At 39.5% G+C, this 23,401-nt stretch overlaps 1 protein-coding gene across 3 annotated transcripts; it reads right to left on the bottom strand.

Moving 5' to 3' along the window:
- Positions 1-136: 136 nt before the first annotated feature.
- Positions 137-23,348, bottom strand: eps8l2 (EPS8 signaling adaptor L2). Of its 3 annotated transcripts, XM_072385975.1 has the most exons (21): positions 23,257-23,348; positions 18,403-18,453; positions 17,882-17,928; positions 13,352-13,416; positions 11,058-11,219; positions 9,500-9,649; positions 8,463-8,542; positions 8,236-8,348; positions 8,070-8,137; positions 7,856-7,982; positions 6,705-6,793; positions 6,545-6,619; positions 5,408-5,556; positions 5,143-5,311; positions 5,020-5,054; positions 4,812-4,941; positions 4,453-4,572; positions 2,972-3,047; positions 2,713-2,881; positions 1,739-1,871; positions 137-898 (listed from the first exon to the last, which is right to left on the bottom strand). In XM_072385975.1, the coding sequence occupies exons 2-21, from the start codon at positions 18,447-18,449 to the stop codon at positions 821-823; spliced, it is 2,082 nt and encodes a 693-aa protein (XP_072242076.1). In that variant the 5' UTR covers positions 18,450-18,453; positions 23,257-23,348; the 3' UTR covers positions 137-820. The 3 variants fall into 3 exon arrangements, with proteins under 3 accessions (XP_072242076.1, XP_072242075.1, XP_072242077.1); XM_072385974.1 differs by lacking the exons at positions 18,403-18,453; positions 23,257-23,348 and having other exon boundaries at positions 17,882-18,156; XM_072385976.1 differs by lacking the exons at positions 18,403-18,453; positions 23,257-23,348 and having other exon boundaries at positions 4,812-4,938; positions 17,882-18,156.
- Positions 23,349-23,401: the final 53 nt, after the last annotated feature.

Raw genomic sequence — 23,401 nt, 5'->3', positions numbered from 1 at the left:
AAGTGATCTCTTTATCTTATTTTCATTGTTTTTAACTACAACAACAGATCTACAGCATTTACTCTTTATTTTTCTCATCTGTGGAGTTTACTTTGCAAAATACCAAGTTGCCAAAATAAAAACAAACGAACAAACATTAAAGACAGTATCTCACTTTTAATGACAATGACCTCGGGCAGAATTATTGCTTGCGAAGCATGTCTGAAATCTGAAGAAACAGCAAGATTATACATAATAATACTTAGTGCCGATCTGCATTTACCAGCCAGGGTGAGACTACTACTGACACCTGCAAGTAGTAACACAAAGCACGTTTTATCATTCCTGTAAACAGCAATAGGAAAATAATTGGCTATACATCAGAAAATGTTCTGGCACTGATTTTAAAAATGCAACAGCTATGATTTACGTATTTACCAAGTCATTTAGTAAACAATATTAGCAGCGAGCATAAACAATAACCACACTGCTCATACATATATGTATGTTACATGCATGTCATGTCTACACGTACGCGCGCTCACACACAAACACACACGCACACACCAAACTGTACATGAGTTGATATTCTCCCCCTCTCAGCAGGCATCCCTTCAACAATTTCAGAAATTTTAATCGAAAGCGACATAATTTGAAAACACTTGAAGAACATGCACATCTCAAGATAAAAAATAAATACACAATTAAAAACGTACACAATATGTAATAGATTTTCTACTCGAGATCACAATAAACTGCAAAATGATTTGAGTAAGCTGCTGAAGCCATGAAAGCCGTGGGGGAGGAAACTGTCTGGAAGGAGCTCCGTGGCTGAACAGGTTCAGTCTTTTCCACCAGAGTCGATCCGCTCCTGTCTCCGCTTCATGATTTCCTGCAGCTCAGAGTCACCCTTGGATTGCTGTGAAGAAAACACTGATGTTGCCATGAATTTTCCTTTTTCTCTGTGCATACACTTAAGCAAACATTTACATATATACATACATTATGTACGTATTTATAGCACCATATTTTATAGATTTGTTTGTCATACTGTGAGCCAGAAACCACCACCACACTAGACTTTACATACATCAATTTCTTTATTTACATTTTTACTTTTTTTTTTTTACTAATGAATAAACTAAACTGCTTCATTTCTCTCTCAGTCTTGTTTTTTGTGTTATTCCTTGTTGAAGATGAAAAATGCTGAAAGACACATTTTGAGGCAACTTTCGCTGCCTTTGCTCCTCACAGCTTTATCCAAGTCAATATTTAACATATTGTGTTTGTCTTCAGCAACATAAAGCAAAATAAATATTTAATAGGAAACTTAATAGGTAATAAATTAAACACTAGATTAAGACCAGAGTGTGTCACAGAGTTTACATTTATACTCAGGAGATTCATCTACATCTTTTTGTGATTTGGCTTTTTCTTTTGTGTTTGTTTTTAAACTTGAGTTTTCTTTTTGTTATCAAGTCCTCACTTGTGTGACCCAAATTCATTGAGCATGCTTCCACTCTCTATACTGAACCTACAACAAATAGGTGTGACTGTACAAGACTGAGAGTTAGCACCAGCTCGTACATGCCAGAATTTTAAAAAGATCTGGGATCTCTCACACTGCATCACTTAAAGAGTCCTTAAAAAAAAAAACAATCATTTAATTTATAGGATTTGGCTTTTTGGTGAATAAAAACAGGCTTTATAAGCAGTGTGCATGCACATAAACACACACAGACAGACAGGTGTGACCAACCTCTACCATTCCTTTCTGCACGGTGACCTGATGGTAGACACGACTACCTTCCTCTCCACACACTGCCTTCAGCTCGTCTTTGTTCAGGGAAAACAGCTGGGCTCCAGTCAAGATACCCAAACAATCAACAGTCCTGCAGAAACAGTCAACCAAATCAGTTACATACTCATTCAAACAAATTTCTTACTTTGAAACACAGATGCACACATCTTAAGGCACTGTGACATGTTATGGCAGGAAAATTATTGGTGACATCAGCGGCGTTTGTATCAACCGGATTCCTTAGAGATGTGTCTGTTCTAGCACCTTATATGAATACTGGCTCCCTGTAATTAATGCAACTAAACTATCATTAATTTAATTGATTAGAGCTCTTCATCTCTGTGACACTTTCCCAGATAAGAACTGAAAGTTCCAATCTGGGTATCTCTTACACAATAATTGAAAGATCTGCAACACAACAAACAAATACTGCAGGTAACACATCTGAAGACAGTAAATTAGTTTGAACATGTCAGAGTTGCTCTTAAAAACTTACGATATTTTGATTTGGAGCCAAATTCTGAACAGAATCAAACAACTTTATCAAAATGTTGCAAAACAGTTGAAACAACATCAAGAGCAGCTCCGAGGCTGTATTTAAAGCAGCAATTTGAATTTTTAGCATTATGATCAGAACAAGACAAACCTGCTAAGGTTCTTTTTTTAAAATCTGTTTCATAAATCTGACCCGGCTCACGGTGTTTAGCATGCTAACATTTGCTCGTCAGCCCTAAAGAAATTAGCGAGTTATAACATCATAACATCTCACTGACAGCAGCAGCGACTGCCATGGATCCGTACACCGGAGCATCACTGCAGCGAACTAAGAGGTTAAACCACTGGATGTCAGCAGAGATAAGATGTTGAGGGGTGCGCCTCTGTGAGGTCTATGTTTTGACTTGGTGTACAGATGAATGTCGTGGGATACTTACTGTTTTGAGAAATTTTTCGAATTGAGCCACGCGATCACCTTCTCTGGGTTTGAGTCAAAGGTGAGCGGCACTTGACTGCCTGATGATCTCTCCACACGGATCTTTCTGGGTGGCTGGCTTTTGCTGGAAGTGATTTTAATCAATAGCTCACTGTTGACCTCATCCATCACTGCAGCATAAAGACATGACGGAAGTGAACATAAGAATATGAGATCCAACAAATATTCTTTCATCAGTTTACTTTGTTGCGTTCACTCACTTCTGTCTTTGGGTCTACCCTTGTTGAAACTGTCTCCGTGGCTCAGAGACCCAGAAGGTGATGTCCTGTAGCCTTTCTGCATACACACACACACACACACACACACACACACACACACACACACACACACACACACACACAAAAGCACAAACACATTTCATGAGACACGTCCACAGTGTTGTTCCAAAAACCGGTTTGTCTTGAACCTCAATCTGGGTCATACACGTTTGCCCAGAAGCCAAAAACAAAATAGGTGTGTACATTTTTTTCACACCAGGAAGAGTGGTTGAATGCATTTCCTGCTGCAGGATATTGGTGGTGCAGGCTGGCCACATAAAGTTTGTTAGTAAGGATGGGAATGTAAATGTTGCAGAATATGTGCGAGGCACAAATAGGCTGTATGCAAAACTGAACACACTCAAGGGTCAGTCTCCAGATAATACAAATCGCTTAGGATGAAGAATACACATAATGAATAACACAACAAAAATATATAGAAGAACAAATTATAATCCAAGATTTTCAAACCTTTTATGATACAGAAAACTTACAAAATGTAGTGTGTAGTCGTGTAGTGTATTTCACAAGATTTTAAGTTAATTATAGCTTCACCAAATAGTAATTTTCTACTCTAATCTTCTTCAGTGTTTTAATTTGAACAAATAATCAAATCTTCCAGTACCACATCAAATGTCAAAGATTATCATCTCGTGCCCCTGTGTGCACATTAAAACCTACTGCTCCACCTACAGCAGCTACAACAGCAGCATGCCACTAGGACACACAACCTGACCACCAGCATTGGCTGGATGAAGTGAGTGTAGCTCATGACACCATAATGACTTGTGGAAAAAATCTTTCTGAACAGTAGTTTATAAGAGCCAAACAGCTTATCATAATATGTATTAACAGTAACAGTAACAGTAACAGGACCAAAACAGTACTTTAATAGGAAAATGCAAATGCTACAGTTACTTTTTGTTAAGTATTTAGGAATTTTACTTGTAATGTTTCATGTAAACTGGAACTGTCCTCTGACTCCACTGTATTCTGGTGTACTGAGAATACTTTCAGTACATAAACTGGTTTGTGATCAAATAATTGATCAAAATGCAGCCAATGCAGAGACTTGGTTTCTTTTTATATAGTCTACTCAGAGATTTGATTAGGCTTGTGGTGCAGTCTGAAACAAAGGAGAAGAGGAGCAGTACAACATCTGATATTGTTTCCTTTCTCAAATCGTGTTGACCTAAGCAGTGCTGCCAACTGAAATTAAAAGGCATCAGTATGAATCCTATGTACCCATTTGCAAAAACTTGACATAGCGTTTGTGTAGCCCATTGGCCTGAGTATGTCATGAGCTGATAGGAACATAACTTACTATATGTAGCCAAGATAAATAGCAAACAGTCTGACAGTGGTGAGAGTTCTGCTAATTTCAGATCCCAGTAGATGCATAGTATGTGCAGTTGGTTGGTCACCTGGTTGTAGGGGCTCTCAACATCTTCTATCCTCACAACATCCAGGATGTTAAATGGAACATAGCCGACCTGCCCACTGCGATTCCGTAGTTTCCACCACTGTTTGTCGTCCTCAATCACCTGCAAGACATGTTACACATCTCACTCCAGAGCAATGAAAACTGTGACACAAGCGTTGTGCAGCCCACACTCTTCACACACACTGGGCTCAAATAGCGTCACTGCTCACAGTGACAATTCGTTCTTTAGCAATGATGTGTTTACAGGAGGTGCAACCACGTGAAGCAGTCAAGATGTGAACGTTAACCTAGTTAAAACTACAGTTTTGACAAGAGGGGGGAAAAATATGACATAATAACCTCGTGGATTTCGTCCTGCAGCACCGACAGCTCGTTGGCATTCCGCGCTACAAAGTGGTAGCGAATTTTGGCATATTTACGGGCGCTGGGCTCATTGTAAGAGCTGCTGGGCATCTCGTTGTAAGAGCTGCTGAGACACATAGTGTCACAATCTCACTTGGTTTAGGTGAAATACAAAAGAAAGTTTCTGAAGGACTTTACTACTTACCCATTCAATGAGCTTGAGGAATGACTTCCAAAATACTAAATAAGAACAGACAGATGCATTTAATGACATAGTTACATTTCCAAAGGTTAGGTCCTGCAGATGGCTAAATAACAAATCACTTACATCCTCAGGTGAGTGTCTCCTGTAATCAGGACTGGTGGAGCCCCCAAAATGTCCTGATGGCCCCTCGGTTTCCCAAGGGGCCGTCATGAAAAGCTCTGCTGGTGGCTCCCAACCGTTCCGAAATCTTGGGACATAAAGAGGAGCGCACTGATCCCTGGGCCACTCTGCTCTGTAGGAGGAAGAGTGAGGGAATGCTCAAAAGGTGACCCTTGAACTACGGGTGTGTGTAGATGTAGCTAGCAGCAACAATCTGCATGTACTGTACCTGGGTTTGGTCCATCCATCCCCAAGCAACTCAAAGATGGTGGTCTCTTTGGGAGAGAGCTGTCCCCGCACAAAGTCCACAGCGTCTTTAGAAAGGTGAGGAGAGATGACTGAACGTGCCAGTTCGGGACTTCCACAGCTCTGAAGCACCTGAGGACATGTTCAAAGGTTTCCAGCTGTAAAAAACTGCTGTTCACCATCCAGAGGCATACAGTATTTTCTCCATGACCTTCAGCTCTGAATCATTTCAGATGTTTCAATGCTGTTATCAACACGGTACAAAGATTTTTGTACTTTGTAAAGGTAATAATGATTTCATGACTTCTTTGATCAAGAATAAAAAATAAGCAAAGTACAAGTTAAGAATTTAAATTTGATAGAAAAAGCATCTAATTTTGGTGCTCAGAGGTAATGAGAAATAACCCATTGCCTGAGGAAATAAACTCAACAATACATTTCCACTGGCTTTAAAGCTTTAAAACTACACAACAAACTGTTAGCACTTGAACAGAATCACCCTGGATAGTGTCAGCTATCTGCATCACAAATGTTTTGAACATCCTCTAAAATACAGACTTTGTCGAAACTGATTGTTGTTTTCAGCAATCATTCATGGGGCCACATTTCTTTTCACATTTTGAGTAATACCGCTTTGGTCTTTTGTCTCAACAATATCAAACAAATCCAACATGTCCAAAGATCACAGCACCATATCAACGCGTTTCTGTCTAGCAGTATCGAAGGAGTGGCTGTGGTTTGGAAAACCAACATTATGTAATTGTGGTAGCGCCTGTGTTAGAGCAGAGAGCCACACCACTCCAGACGGGTGAGAGCGGTGTGGCAGTGGGTGTGGTGTCAGAGAGGATAAAAACAGTAAGATGAATTTCTGCTGGGGAAAAAAAATGTGCTTGACTGCTGTCATTCTGTGGAATGAAAGAGTCCTTGTAAAATTTTTGGATTTGCACTTGATCCAGATGCTTGTGGTTTGAGCTCAGTTAATGTTAAATGTATCCAGTCATAACATATTCAGCAAAATAACAACATAATAATTTATGTACTCATATACTTGTGACACTCAGCGTATCTCTCATCCATTTTATTCGGCATGAGATCACAAGTTTTGATTTTCGACTCTTACCATCTCCAAAGGGCCAAAGAGGAAATGAACCAGCTCAGCAGCACTCGGGTTGTGTATGTGCTTCTTCAGTTTGGCCTGCAGGGGGCAGAGTGACAGATACAATGATGAGGTGATGAAGGGAGAGCTGAAAGAGATGGGGTTAGCAGCTGTGATAGCTCACCAAGAGGTTGAGGGCCAGCTTCAGTTTCTGCAGGCTTTCAATGAACTCTGCTTCAGTGGGGGGCTTGGCACGCAGGGTCAGCATGCCCTCTGTAAACAATCAGAGGAACAATGACCACACAAAGACTCCAGAGTTACAGGCCTGCCACACAGACATGGTGCACACAGGACATAAGTTTCATTTTCTGACCAGGGTTTGAAGACATAAATGTTTATTTTGTCTCATTTTTGCTGAAGCTTATGGCTTAGGTGATTGTAATGGTTAATCAATGTACATCTTTACAGATTAAAGGTTTACAATGGCCAGAAAATAACAAAGATTGCCACTGTGAGTCTTCTCAGTTTATGGCTCAAAAAGGTAAAAAAAATAAATAAACAAAGGATCTCAAAAATTATAGTTATGTTATGCAAATTTGAGGAAGACATTGAGTATAGTTGTATTTCAGGAATATTTTTTTTCTTATTCTATACTGTAAGGATTTATTTTAGAGATATAAAAATATTTATTGCTATATGACAACGGAAAACACAACATGAGGACGCGAACCGTAAGCTGAGAAACAAATTCTTCAAATTAAGAATTCATGACTTGTAGCACATCTGTCTGTGTAATCAGGGGACAACAAACACATTGTCCACTTTTACATGGCTATGACCAGAAAAATGTGTGGAAAAAGAAAACTGTGGTCGTCTCTGGCCAGGCACACTCAAGCAACACATTGTTTTAATGTCTCATGTGACATGTAAAGTATGTCTCACTGTGTTGACATAAAAACAAAGCATCATAACACTGCCAGTGTTGGGGTACAAAACATTACTCAACAATTACAGTAATATCATTACTTTCTGCAGCAAACATGAGGGGAAACTGTTTTGACTCATCTAGTCAAAGAGTTTTGCTCCGTTTGGGATGCCAATAATTTGAATATAAATACACATCAAATATGCACTTGTATTTCTTCTGTTTCAAAAAAGGGAATAATGTTGCTGAACCCCAACTGAAAAAAACTCTAAATTGACCACTACTACCACAAATACATCACTAAATGGCAGTCCTGGGCCACAGGTAACAAAGACACACAAACATAACAATGTGAGAAATATGAATATATTGTCACTGCAATCATGCCACCACAGAAGAAGAAGACAGACCTGCTGGTCCTTTCTTCTTATTCTTCTTACTCTTGTTGCGCTGGTTAAGCTGGGAAAATGCCTCAGCCACCTTTTGCATCCGAGCCACAAAGAATTCTATGTCATCCAGAGCACAGTTGAGGACTTGCTGAAGGAGACAAAACATCAGCTTTAAGGGTTATGATCTCATACAAGGAGCTGTGTGATGGTGTCACGGTGGAAAACAAATGCTCACCACGTCCTTCTCAATGCGCTGGGCCAGCTTTTGTGACTCTGAGTCACTTTGTCCAGAAGCTCGTCTGTCTATAGTCAATCATTAAAAAGATGATATCACAACATTCATAGAAAATGGTAAAGTGTGTGTGTTCTTTTGAGTGCCTGCACTGTATGTGCATTCTTACCCTGTGTGTACGCAGCAGCTGCCACTCGTCCTTGTTCCGCAGGTGGGGGGCCCCTGGCGGCCGATGGGGGGAGAATGGTTTCTCTGTGATGCCTCATTTTCTCCTGGTTCACCCTTAAGGAAAAGGAAGTATATTGACACCAAGTTAGCTGAGTGACTATTACTACTTCAAATATGCATTTAACTGCAGAAATATGTTTGTGTGTGTATAAGCAGCACTACTCTCACTTCAGAGTCTGAAGCCTCATTTTCTTTCCATGCTTGTTGTCTCCAATGGCACTATCTATGTCTGCATGAACCAGTTCAGCCTGGAAGTGAGGAAAGACACACAATGTCAGATTATAAAGTCTCAGCCAAATCTCATTTTTTTCTGCATTCATTTTTGTCATGTCAAATTCAACAAAATAAAGTTTACGGTTACAAAACTTTTTAGGGTCCGAAAAATCTGAACAACTGGACGCCTGCAAGGTCCTCTCCTGCAAGATTTGAACTCTCGTGATTTATGAGTTTTTTCACTTCATTCCCTTGTCAAAGATCTAGTTAAATTCTAAACGTGATAGAATAGATAGGATATAAATACTTCACAGTAATTTGTCATGTCTGTTCAATGTTATATGTACTATACCGGACTCAGCCTGATCAGAACCATCCTTCAATCCAGTCTTCCTCTTCTAAAACTTTATAGATGGATTCAAACCCTGATCTTTCCAGTTTCTTTTTACAATAGATTCTAATAAACCTCAAAGCTGTGGCTGCTGCAATAACGAGGACCAAACTTCTTAAGTGTGACTGCTTCCTACAGAAATTAGAAGGAAACTGTGAAAGAAGGATACTTATTAGCCACTAACAGCCCACAGCCAATAGATGGTGACATCCAAAACAACTGAATCTTACCATTTTGAACAGCTACCGTACTTTATTTTGTCTTCATGTCAGGAGCCAATTGCATGACAGAATCTAACTTTAATTTTATATCACAACAATAAAGCAGATCAATATGCGATGATTCACAGGTCAATATATTCTGACCATCTAATGCAGATGGAGAGAACCTGTAAAGACATGATACCTTTACAGCAAGTTAGAGTGTTACAACCTAGGGACAAATCTGTGTCTGGGCAGTTAAAGGAAAAAAAAAACAAGCATCCAGGCTCAAACACAACTGCAATATAAATATAAAATAAAAAACAAAAACACCCAGTGACGGATAGAAATGAAAAACAAACACACTGAGATAATTCTTCGGCATTCACACTAAGACCCACCTCCACCTCGTCACAGTGGAAGAAATGAATGTCGGGTTTGTGTTGCTCCTTGTCCTGACACACGAGCAGCAGCACAGACGAGTAACGTGTCTGATTCAGCACCGTCTGGCTCAGGTGGATCGTGGAAAGAGGGAAATTCTCAAGTTCTTCCTGCAGGAAAACCACAAAAGAGGAATGGTTGGAAGGAAAGAGGTGGTAGCAGGAAGCAGGCCTAATCCTGAGTATGGCAAAATCATCTTATGAATAGGATAAATATGACAAAGAAAGTGGAAGAGTTGCAAAATATGAAAATTATTTCATTTGAATTCTTGCTAAAGATGCCCTATCAGAAGCCTGATATGTTAGAAATTAAGCCAAAAAGCAATAAATCATTATCTTGGCTTCAACGGGCTTCACAATTTTTCGCCCTTGAAATATTTTTGGATTCATATGACATCAAAGATCATCAGGTTTTCCCACAATTTCTAAAAGCACATGAAGAAACCCAAATAAAACAAATGACAAACAAACACTATTCCAAGAAATCCAATGTTACATATCTCTAAACGTTGTTTTTCAATATCTGCTAAGAGCCTCCTGTGCATGTAGGAAGTAAACATTTCTGGTAGCTGTTGATCAGTCCTGCACACCAGCTGGGATGAGTTGAAGCTCACTGCTCTGTACAGAACAGGTTCAGCTCTGCCGTGTTGGTGACACTCCTCACACGAACTCTCGCTATTGGCTTTGACTTTGCTATTTCAAAGCATTACAATCATGCTTCTTTAACTATTTTCTGGCTGAATAACTTGTGTGCTTAGGAACATTTCCGTACAGATTCAGCTCAGACAATTTACGGGCATTCACATAAAAGGAACAGACAAAAAAAAAAAAAAAGATGGTACAAACCATGACAAGACCACAACAGTGCCAAGCAAACTACAGAAGGGCAGTAAAGTTCTTTCTGGAGTGCAGTGGACTTCTCCACACAGCTGCGTTGTTTGCATGCTTTGCTCTGTGGGTACTATTTGTAGTTCAACCACTCCTAAGGAGTGTAACAATGGGCTTGAATTTTTTCCATTAGTGACAACCTCTTTAACTGTGGATTAGTGCACAAACTCTTTAGAGATATATTTGTAACCTTTTCCATCCAGATCCACAACGACAACTAATTCTGAGGTCCTTTGCACACGTTGTGTCACGTTGTTTCATTCCCTTAATTAGGTTGATTTGCCAAAAGGCTTAAAAACTTTCAAGTGCCACTACTGAAAGTCAGATGGAAAAAAGAATGAGCAATATCTTTGCGGTATACCCAAGAAAATCTGAGTTTTATTTCCAAAAGTTAAAAGTCCTACAATAAATTTTCTAATAGGATCTTCCATTAATCCATTTTACACCCTTAACTTTCACCTTGACGTGTAAAGTTTAGTAATTTATACTTGGAACTGATGATTTTTTAATTTTTTTTCTTGAAACAAAATCAGAAACTTCTCAGCAGAAACGTACTTTAAGCTATATTGAAACAAAGAAACACCTTTACTGCCTGTAAACATAATGTAATGATAGGTGGACAGCGCCTTACCTGTGTGTCACAGTCAAGCAGCCTGACCGCCTGGTCAGTGACCTGCAGGAGCATCTCCTGAGTCCAGATTTTACCCTTGGAGTCCAGAACAACCAGTTTCTTGATTGCATCATCCACTGTGACGATAGATTCTGTCTTGTCCATGATGAACGTGGAGAGATGCTGAGGAGAAGATAGCTGTCAGTGACTATAACCTGAGGTGAATTACGGATAACAGAAGAGGAGGTATTCTTTGGAAAGTTCTAATTCAACACATACATTTTGACATGCATGTCTCAGTTAACGGGCTGTATCAAAGGAGTAGTATATATTTATATGTTCATTTGAGAATCGGATAATTAGCTTTTTTGCCAAGAGGTAGATTAATAAAAGAGGCCTGTTAGCTTAGCTTACTTTAGCATTCATCATTAAGGCTGGAAGTGAGGGAAACAGCTAGTTAGAGTTTTTCAGTGACAGCTAATTATTCTGGAACTTTTCAAGGATATGATAATCAATATATCCATATTTTATCACATTAATGTCCCTCAAAGAAACAAGAGCAAAATTAACCATTTAGGTCATCCTATCCACCTCAACTAACCCTCCAAGTTAATGATGTTTTTTTTTTCTTAAAATGAAAATAAAACTTAAGTTCATGGGATCTTGCAAAATCCAGAAATCTTTCTCTAAACACTTTTCCATTTCATGTATTTTGAGACTGTCTCTATGAACCAGTTAGTAATTGTTCTTGCTTTTTCAAAGCTTCCCACACCTGCCACTATTTTTCACGGGGTTCTAATCAGTTCACTTACAGCTAAGACATTTCCTACTCAAATGAAGACATTTGTTTTTGTATTTTTGCATCATAAATTTGTTTAAGTTATTTGGGCCTGAATAAACACTGATTGATCCTGAGGAAATTTGCTTCATACCTAAAACTTGCCCTTTTTAAGGCGCCTTGACTCCATTCTTAAATCCACTGACACTCCATCATGGGTAAAGCATACTTACATCAAAGTAATTAAAGCCTGAATTCATCCCGCAATTAATCAAATTCTTGAAAATGGACAATTTCACATATTGTCACTGGCTGTAATATCGTTCAATGGTTTTAGTTTACAGGTAGGTATTTGTACGATGGCTTTTGTCCGGGTATGGGTCTCCGTGCGATGCCTACACAAAGCTACCTCTATAAAATATCGTAAAAGTCACGCAAATTAACCGCAGTACCTTCAGCTGACAGTTTAAGTGAATTATTATAATTATTATAATGTTTAATCTGGTTTTAAAAATTCAGTATAACACGGCTGCTGCCAATTTGTTATTGTTAGAAAAGGTAACATTGCTTCAGATCTGTGACTACCTGCTCATGTGTGACAATAAGAAGTATTTCAAAAACTGCTTTCCATGTAGACGCAGGTTCTAGTTTATCACCATCCCTGACACAGTCCACGTCTCTCACTCCCTAACATAAACCCCCACACAGCTGTAATCAAAGAGCTGATTGTTTTATGACAACAGAGTTCCTGTAAATGAAATGTTATCAAAGCATCAAAATGTGTCAGATTTTATCTCTTGAACTCTTGACACATTTATAGCATCTTTATCTTGTTTTTTTTATTTTTATTGTCAAATCTTCAGCATGAGGGTCACATAAGGTTTATCCACTTTTTAAATAAATTAAAGTATTGACTTTTCTCTCCTTTTTTAAGTCTTTCTTTGTGTTTTTTTCACACATTTCCAAACTTAAGGCAAAAGAGTAGACTGACAGCAGTTGAAAGGGACTGCTTCCCAAATGTATTAGTTAAACCTTAGGCAGAATAACGTTAATGAAATTGTTCTTTAATCTAGCATTGCGATGCTCAGCTGGATTCAAACTAGAGATGAAGAGTTTCAGTTTCAGTAGTCTCTCTCTCTCTCTCTCTCCTTACACCAGGCACATGAACATCTACCACATTAAAATCCAAATGATACAGAATAAAAATGACAAATTACAATATTCACAAGAAATCAGTTATTTCTAGGATTGATAAGACTTCCTATTAAACACAATTAAACAACTTAACATTTTGCTTCAATAAGCACTGAAAGGTTGTTTCATCTAAATAAAGGTGAAGCATATTGAAGTGACTCTCACACTGATCTGTCTACCTTAAAAAAAAATTTAATTAAATAAAAGCATTCCAGAAACACATTGTGGGTGCATTTAAAACCTTTTTGGCAAATCTTTAATTCAACAATGTTTTTGGCATTAAAAGTTAAAGCTGTTTTTCAAAATAGTTCAGTAACACTGAATAAAACAGAGAAGATTTTACCTCGACATGATACTGCGATGTCTCATGCATGATGAAATTGGAGTGGGAGTATTTTTTCCGCTGTTCTGTTGATAAAAAAACAAAAACATTACAGAAGGGAAACTGCCTGCAATTTTACTGCAAAATCCTTCTATATAGACATCAATGATATCGCTGACCATTAGTCCACATGTTTTCGTTACAGCCGAGGGAGGAAAAGAAATGAAACGCTAATGTGCAAGCTAAAAAGAAAAGCAGGGCAATAAGGAAGTGACAACGCAATACGAGTGTCTGATTTTTTTTTCCCCTATTCTTTATGGGTAAACTCTCATCCCACAGTAAATTATACTGCCAAGCAATTGCCAATGAGTCGCGCACTTTGTACAATAACTATTCTAGATAGTATATCAAATAACATTTTGTACTGATGGAGGATATAGTAAAACTGATTCAAACTGTTTTTCTATGTAATCTTTTGCATTGCATTGTGTCCAGAAATGCCCTGCTGGTAGATGAGTAAAATACAAACAGACCTATCTGAGAAGTTAATTCTCAAATATCCAATCAAAGAGTGTGAATCTTAATATGGCCTCATACACAGGTGCAGATTTACTGGGGGGTTAAAGATCGATGACGGTACCATTCATCCTCAGTGGCTTACCTAAGGCATTTTAAAATGTTTTTAAGTCACCCTGTCACAAAACCAGGTGTAGTAGTGAGTTAACTGAAATTATAGATCGTAGTGTACTACCAATGATTAAAGCAGATATAAAAAAAAATGCAGCAGATGTCACCATAGAATAGGCAACAAAGGAAAGAACAACAATTTCTGAATGACTACAAATGTTTTTTTAATTAATTAAAAATCTATTTCAGCATTCAGGTAGCCAAATAATTCAGCATCACAATCAATAACTAAGTAGCTTAATGGGCAGCAACTGGTTCACAAATGGCTCACCCAGACTTGCTTATATGTCCACCTTTTACAGTCAGGTTAACAGCAAGTTGAGAAAAGCATCATCCCTTCATCAAACAGGACGCTGAAAGTCACTGTAAAGCTGTGTAAAACCAAGGGGGAGCCGCAGACATCTGTCACATGATTGTTTACATGCTGCCATTTTAAATAATGTTGTGAAATTCAACTGATATTTCTCAAAACCAGTACAAGATAAAAGGGATTTAGACAAATGAAGCTGAAAACGCAGTCGCTTGTTTAGAATTTGACTGACATTTTCTAGTGACACTCACATCCAAACCATGAAGCTAACAGCAACATTGTGTGAGCTGCTGGCTGAGGCTCTTGTGTTTAAACTGTATGATGTTGAGTAAATGTGCCAGAGTGCTTTTGACCTATCTATCAGGTGAATAGTGAGCAGATAACACTAAATGAGAGCATGTTCCTATCAAGTCCGGTGCCTACTCTTAATATCAGGTCCCCACCCAAAAGAGTCCACAGATTCTATTCACATTTCTATTTGTGTATGTTCTTGTTGAGTGAAACACAAAAGACATGCTGTTTGCATAACACTTTATAAAATGATGTCAAGAGTCTTAAGTACTTTCCAATATTTGCCCTTTTTTACACTTCATTGTGTTTGAGTCATTTTGATGAAGACTGATGAAGACACTGATGAAAACACCTCATGGAGCTCTTACATGTGCTGTGCCCCTGTTCAAATGACGCAAGCAACTGTCTTCCCTGTTCCTGCCATTTCCTTTCTGCTGATTCCTTCCTGCTTGGCTCCATACAGGTGAAACATGAGCATCAAGTGTCGCTCTGAAAGTTGAGCTCACTTCATGTCTTAATAATGACTGAAATTTGTGCCAATCAATTCACAGCGCGGCAACAGCTTGCAATAAGAGCCACTTAGTAGGCAGATGGGCCGATCCATAGAGCTCTCCAGAGTCAGTGACCACTAAAATAAGATCCCTGGCAGATTATCAGACCCGTACATGACCCAGATCAATCGGACTACCCCATTAAAGCCCATTTAAACAACCTGAGGCTCGATATGTATCACCTCTTCATCTCCGATGCAACAAAGGTGACACTCATTGATATAATGTCAAAACTTAGTTTTGATTCATTCTGATGTATCAATTAAAACATATAAGATAGTAAATGAGAATGAAAGCCCTGTGTATAAAATGTTTAATCCATCAAACAATAACCAATTGTGTTGGCACAAACTGCTTTTACTGCAGGGCACCGTTTAGATACAGAAATGTGTAGCTGTGTTCACAAAGATATGTACACAGAAAAGTATCACATCTCAGCCAGACACCTGACAGAAGTTCCACTGAAACCGCAAAAGCCATCAGATATTCAGTGTCATACAAAGAAACAGAAAGCGATTAAAGCCTTTCTGTTAGAAAGACCACCCGTTCAATCCCAACCCAAACACAGGTTACCTGACAGAGACATGCTCCTTAGCAAGAAATCGTCTGAGAAACTTAAGAAAGACTCCTGATGGTTTGAAGTCCAGAGTTGATCTCTCTGATGTGGCCCTTTTCTGTTTCACCTGTTTCACCCGAAGAAGCTGATAACAGATCAGGTGGGAGGACCTGTGCATCATTTGCATCACTTGTCTGGTTGCGCACACTAGGTGAATGATGGGGAGGTTTGCATATGGGAGATTGCTCTGCTGTTGTTAACGTACATGTTTATTCAGCGAGCAGTGAGCAGCATTCTATCCAAATCTTCAGCTCTGTTATGGCTGGTGCACAATATCATCCACTGTCTTGCCTTTCGGGTTAGAGAGGACGGGCATGCTGTGGCTGCCCTGCAGTGAGAAGGTAGAGGTGACCATCTGCCACACAATAGGAGAAGAGCCAGTGAGAAACGACACAGGCTCGTCACACATACTGTCGGATATTTCACAAGAGTGGGCGTATCCTGTGGATATTTGGAAGATTTTATGGCTCAAAAATATTTCACAGACAACGAGGTGCACAGTCAGGTTGTTTGGGAACATCTTGCAGCCCCACAATACCATCAGCTGCCAATTGAGCCTTTTCTAAATTTGGAATATTGCAACCATGCAGCAAAGATCGTTGTCTCGTTGTACATTGCTGTAGGCTTCTATCTGGGCCTACTGTATGGAAAATGTTTGCATGTTTGCAGTTTGGAGGGAGGAGCTGGCAGTAACCAGTGAGCTCATGTCTGAGGCAACAAGGGGAGGACCAGAAGAGAAAAAGGGGCAGAGTCCGCTCTTTCCTCTCCACTTTTCAATGCGTCTTTTATTCACCTGCTAGAGCTGGGTATCCCCACCCTGTTCCAACCACACATTAAAAACAGGCACACCCTGCACACCAGCATGAGGTGTTTCACTCACACACCCTAACACAAATATAAGACAGCTAGAATAAAACGCCACATCTTGCCATTACTGTATTACTGCAGAATAAAATGGAGCTCTAAAATGACACAAGCAAATCCTTCAAAACACGCACGAAAGACTAGAAGTCAGACAACATCTGCTCACATGAGAATGTGAGTAAGACTAATGCTTCAGACAACTAATCCCAGCATGTAATGCACAAAAGGAAAGCTGGAAAGTCTAGTTTCCTTCAGGAGGCCTGCTTCCCTCCCATGAGTCGGACAGCGGTGTCACCACATTGAGCATGATGTGGCCCCTTTGCAGAACCTTGGCCCCTTCTTATCAGTGTCCATGAGTGTGTGTGTGTTCATGGGAGAGGACTGTGATAGTCAAGTTAGGCCCCACGGCTGTTGCAGTATACCAAAGAGGGAGAGTGGTAATTTCCTGATTGTGTAATTTGCATAGCAAATTCAAAATTGTTGTGATTTTTCTCCATAACTGTGCTGATCCACACAGCTTGACAATGGAAAAGTGTCAAAGGAGTATGACACAGTTATATTTCCTAACTGTAATTAATTGTCTGAAGCTGTAATTCCCTAAAAACAGGTCATAAATATTTTTCGCTTCTAAAAAGCAAAGACAGTCAAAGAAATGTTGATCCAAGTTCTATGACAAATAGTTCGCTTCTTGGGGACTTATTTCAGAAACAGATTCGTGCACACTTGGGGGAAGGGGTTGGTGAGTCCCTACGGCAGCAGGATGGTTAATGCAGGACAGACTTAAAGTTTAGACCACAGCGTCTTTGTTCATCCAAACGAAGCAACATGTCACCAAGAGCAACGGTGTGGCTCTATGTGCTTTTCATGTTCCAATTTATGAACAACAATGAAGGTTAATGTCAGATTTCATTTTCTCAGACAGGATTTATATAGGTCAAATCAGTTCTTGGTTCTACTATTTTCATTGCATTTCAAGATATTGACATCGATGTCGAACAGATTAAAGTTAGAAACAAAGGTAAAAAACTAAAACACATTCAAGAAATTTTCATGAAACCAGTCCTTGAGAGACAAATGTGTACAACCTTCTCAATTTTAGGTTGTGAGAAGTAAACTGTCTGTAGTGACCCAAAATGCAGAAATACATGCAAATATAAGGATATGGATATATTTTAAAAAAATAAACAATTAAGAACTGCTATATCTCTACAAACTTCTATGACGCTACTTACCGTAGAGGGCCTTAGCGCTGAGCTTGCTGTCCGATCTGGCCACTCCACTGCAATTACAAGAGGAGTAGGAGACGAGGTTACGCTGGATGCCCTTCATCTTTTCCCCTGCACCCCTGGATGTCACTGTCACAAACCCTCCCACGCTGCCGCTTTACATTAAAACAATATGCCACGAAACTATAGAAGTGGTACGTAGGGAAGTGACTGGCCAGCACTGGATGAGATTAGCCTGAGATTCTGAGCATATGGACTAGGGAGAGGAAGAGAGTGAGAGTGGAAAAGGGAGAGTGGGGGGGGGGAGTAAGGCACAGGGGGAGGCTGGAGGCAGGAGCATAGGCAATGCAAACAACTCTCAACAGAGTCGCTCTGTGCCCAAAGTCCCTGACCCATACCACCTTCCACATACTGAGTTAGTGATTTCTCTTGTGCCTGCGCAACAGCAACACAGCATAACACAATTAGCTAGCACCCAGAAAGGTAAATATCTAGACAGAAGCCACAAGAATGTGTGTGAAACTTACTTGGCTGGCCTTGACAGAGGTCCCGGGGCACTCATGATTTTAGGCATTCACCTGGATGAAGAAACAGAGAAGAAGGTGCTAATGAGAGCCTGAGGAAAGAAATGTTGAGTGGAGGAAGGGAACCTTTTTCCACTGTAACATTTGTCTTAAAAAGGCAGTTTAAATGTTTGTTGTAGCAGGTATTTTTACGTTTTTTCACTCATTCCATATTGATCAAATCCTTAATTCTCGTGCTTGTTTTCTTTCTAGTTTCCATCTTAAAAACGTTCTAACTTCAGTCAGTAACAGCTCCAGAACTGTGAGGCCAAACTGAAATCCTGTGAGGCCAAACAACCTTAGAGGAGGACTCACAAATGCAGCTCGTCTCCTTTTCTCCAGGCCAGAGTCAAAAACAGAACAAAAAACATCCATCTAAACCATCATAATCACAGAGAACAAATAAAATCCTCATAACAACCAGTCAGCAATACTGATGTTATTAAACCTGTTCAGCAACTTCTCAGCAGAAACTCTTCTAAATGTACTGCAACAAAAAAATGACGTAAGACAACTGCCACATTCATATGAGTTATTTCAATACCCCCTGGCCTCTTCAGTCAATGTGCTCTGGTGGGAGACTTTTGAAAAGTTTGTTGCATTTTTAAAATACACGCGAGTTTGGAACAAGTAAAGTCAGAGTAACACTGTAAAGATTTCCCCTCCAAAATAATCTGCCAGCAGAAGCACCATGACTTCACTACCATTTGAAAAATCATCCATATTTTATTTTTTGCAGTATATTACTTCATACACTATACAATATATGACTGTGGAATGACTGTTAAGCAGGTTTACACTGTCAAACAGAAAATTACAGTTTATTCAATTAATCCAAATTCTAATAAAATACAATCTGCCTCATCTAATAATGTAAGTTAGAACATTTTCTAATTCAGCAACAGTGTGACATTTACTGAACTGTATCCACAGTTGGTCCAGAGCCGCATGACCTTACATTTACCCATCTGTGTCAATATGAGGGTCATCAGCAAACCATCGACTCTTTTACAGAAAATACTGTTTTCTGCTGATAAAACAAGCGCCATCTGTTCTTAACCGGCCTCATTAACTGATCATTTGCATGCAGAGGATGAATTTTTATCCGTAACTTTAGAACTAATGTGAAACGCTATACGTTTAAGATACTGCTGACAGTTCACAGGAAATGTATAGAGCCTCCAGGGTGAAAACGTTTTAGGTGCCTTATTATGGTTGCAGATACTGTATGCAAAGCTGAAGTGCAGTGTGTCACACGGCCTGTTCATCCATCACACAGAGCCAGGTGCTGGGCCTCCCCTGCCTGTAGTCAGGGGACTGGTCCTGGGACAATAGCAGACAGCAGGCCGATGTGCATTGTGTAATTAGATCCACTCTGCTGATGACTATATCTGCATTGCTGACACAAATTAATTCAGTTGGATTTTTCACACCCAAACTATTTAATTATTAGCATGGCCTCTAAGAAGACAAAACAATGTGTAACAGAACACTGCATCTAAATCTCAGAGATTAAGGTGAGCTGAAAATAAGAGAACGAAGGCCTCCCACACCTTTCCTTCTGTGCCTCGAGACTTTGACTTGTCTGTCAAGGTGTGCACTGACACGTTACGTAATATGTATATATATCAGGTCTACAGTTCTCACTGTGGCTGCACACAGCTCGATTTTATCCAACTACAGACCCCGAAAAAGTTTAATCACTGCATTAAACACCGATAAGTGTTTATCAGCTAAAGTGTTGTAGATAATAATCACCTTATGTGACTTTTAGACTCTAATAGAGCCATGTACTGCTGTAATGAACCGGTTCTGCATTATTAATCGGTGGCGAGTGGTTAGGATCCTGTGTCACCAACAAGCATTTTAAGTTTTCTCCAACAACAGCAGTGGAGCTGTGTATGTTTCCCACGACAGATGTGAAAATGTCATTATAATTTTTAAAATCAAACTGTTTTGGCAAGACTCACCTATTCTTTGAACTGATTAACTTCTTTTTGTTGGTTTTTTTCTTATTGAACAGCTCAGACAAATAGACAAAACGTCCCGTGCGTGACATTTTCAGGTGCAAGCTTATCTTGTTACAGATCATAAAAATAACCAGCTTAGAAAGATAATCCTCTCGAATCTTCTGAAACAAAGTAAGGGCAAATCATAACAGCTCTCACAGCCTGAACCACAGTAATGCTGCCTATTGTCTGAGGACTGCCACAACAAAGTCTATTTACTTTACTTTAAGCGAAATCTGCACAAACGACAGACTTCCTCTTTAAGCTCTTATCTCCCCGGCCATCTCCTCTCCGTGCTATTGTTCGCCGGTCTGGCCTGCTGCCAGATATCAGGACGCAGATGAGGCCGGAGGAGGACAGGCTGGGTGTCATGTGTTGTTAACCTGACGGCACGAGGACGTTTGCACACCTCCTTTCAGACCACTGTAGGGTGCTTATTTCTGAATGATGACAACTTCTTTTGCAGAGGTAATTACACAGTATGAGCACAATTACTCGCTCAGCAGAGTTTGTTTGTATTTAATTCTTCCCTTTTTTCAATTTGCAATTATATCAGGCAGCTTTAATTTTCTTTTTAAGGTAAATTAGTTTAGACACCTGTAATAATCACAACACTTTCAAACAATGATCTGAGCTCACGCTCAGAAAAAGTTCTCTCTCAGCTTGTGGAGTCAGGGAGTTTGTTGACATAGTTGTTTCTAGCTTGAAACTTGTCAAGCTGCCATTCTAGAGACACACAAGAAGCATTGAAATACTCAAGGATAAATCTTTCTGGAAAGTATGCCTGTAAGCATCTTATCTAACTTAAAACTAGGTAATTATGTCATTCTTTTAGAAGCACTACCTGAAATGAATGGATTCCAATGGAGACATACTGTCACATGCATCAAAAGCAAAACTCACACCCTTTACAGATTGTATCATAATTCAAAAAGATAAAGTTTAACTTATGGCTGAAACTCATTAAATGTCACAAACACAAGGGATTTGAGCTCAATGACAGCTTGAACGCAATGAATATCAGGCTCTGAGAAACACAACAACAAAAACTCAATAAAGTCAGTACTAACAGCATAAGTTCATTAGCAGCCTAATAAAAAACACAGGTAATAATGCAGAGCTAGAAAACACTGAGTGTGACATATGCTGTAATGATTGTAAAAACAATCTGATCATACCATTACTTGAGCAATATGAACTTTATCCTGTGCCCCTTAAAATCATTTAGTAACAGATAAGATATATCTGCCTCTTGCCCAATAACACCCCCCCTTAAATTGGAATAAGCAGTTATGAAAAAATGCGTGGATGGATAAGACATATCTGATTTTAAATCCTTCGAGCCATGAAGCAATTCAAAAGGCTGACTGTGATGTTGCTATTAAAAGAACACTGATTTCAGCATGAGCAGTCAGTGTCCCTTAATTGGCTGTTGATGTGTGGTGTGTCAGGAGGTTTTTCTTACCCTCTTTGAATATAAATGACACCACATTCCTCAGTCCATAGAGCTAAATGCTGTAATTAAGCGTGTGTGGGACATCAGATATGATGAGAAGGTTCGATGCACCAAAACACAGCGACAACCTCACGCAAAATGTCACAGCATGTAAATGACTCCATATTGCTGCATCATACAGTCTGGATCCAATTTGATCAATAAGGCCTTAAAGAATCTTCCTTGGTAACCAAATATAAAAAGATGTGCTTATGTATAATGTTGCACATTCTTGTTCATTTCTATTACTGTCAAATCACTGACTAAACACTCTGATATGTTGTCGAGCAACCTTCGTCTTTGATCAAAGCATGCATCGACCATGCCATCATTTCAGCAAATGTATGCATCGTTAATATGACTTTAATATGCCAACAAGGGATAAAAAGTGGAAAAACCTGGTCATGTAGCCTGCAGACTTCAATTTTAAGGCACATAATGCTGCTAAACTTTGATTTGTACAACTGAAGCAATCCCCAAGTCACTTTTAGTAAAATCCTGGTGGTGGCATTATTGTTTTTTTTGTTCCATTAGCCAGGAATTGTATGCTTCTTATATGAGCAGCCGCCTTGATGCATTGCCTGTATTGACAAGGTCTAAATGGTATGCAAGCCATTTTTATGTTTGCTTGCTTATTAAAACATAGCTATTGTGACTAAAAAAGGACAACAAAAAACCACTCAGACAGCTGGGCACACAGAGGTCGTTTGCTTTTTAGACATTACAGTAGAACTCATAGTGCCACAGTTTTTAGAATCAAATGTAGGCCATTGTCGATGATGGCTTTCTTCCCATTGTGTAAACACAGATTTTCGGAACAAAGGTTGAGTCGAACAGCCTCAGCACGCCCACCGGTACATAAATGATGCACATAAATCTTTTGCTCATGCAACAATGACCTATGTACGCCAAACATACTGTACTGTGTGCTTTCTTTCAGACCCAGCAGTCCAACCAATTCCAAATCCATATCTGTCATGGAACCTCACGCCTCTTGGGTGTCCTCCAGCTCTGTAGCATGTTGATGCAGACAGACCTGTCAAATATCTGTTCTGCACAGATTTACACAGCTGACTCACCGGTTTAAACCAGCATAAAACCATAAGGGCTCCATAAACAGACATTTAAACAGTAAAGGGAGGCTCACATCACCAAAGATCACGTGAGAAAAGCTCCAGAGCCCCTACAGGTGCACTGGAACTTTTCAAGTTCTTGTTGGAGACCATGTGAATTTACTCCTGCAAACTGAGTGAAGGACACTAACGTCACTCCGAAAGCTTTACAAATACATAAAAGAACATCTCAGGGACTTACAGTGGTGTTTTCCGGACCGGATGCTCAGGTGGACATAGGTGGGTCAGTCAAACAGCGCCTGAAACGTCAGCCTGTCATCCCAAGCTGCCTGGAGTCTGCGCGGCGAGATTACTCCACGGCCCTCTGTTTTGAAGTGGACACGACA

The sequence above is a fragment of the Leuresthes tenuis genome, unplaced genomic scaffold (genome assembly GCF_036924035.1).
Source record: "Leuresthes tenuis unplaced genomic scaffold, fLeuTen1.0.hap1 SCAF_5, whole genome shotgun sequence".
NCBI classification, from domain to species: Eukaryota; Metazoa; Chordata; class Actinopteri; order Atheriniformes; family Atherinopsidae; genus Leuresthes; species Leuresthes tenuis.
Note: the sequence above shows the minus strand (reverse complement) of the source record. Positions and strands in the feature narration are given on the sequence as shown.

Coding starts and splice junctions, on each gene's coding strand:
- eps8l2 (XM_072385974.1), bottom strand. CDS start 17,978: ATGAAGGGCATCCAGCGTAACCTCGTCTCCTACTCCTCTTGTAATTGC. Junction 9,650..11,057: donor TGCTTGACTGTGACACACAG/GTAAGGCGCTGT, acceptor GTTTTCCTGCAG/GAAGAACTTGAGAATTTCCC. Junction 8,138..8,235: donor AGCTGCTGCGTACACACAGG/GTAAGAATGCAC, acceptor GATTGACTATAG/ACAGACGAGCTTCTGGACAA.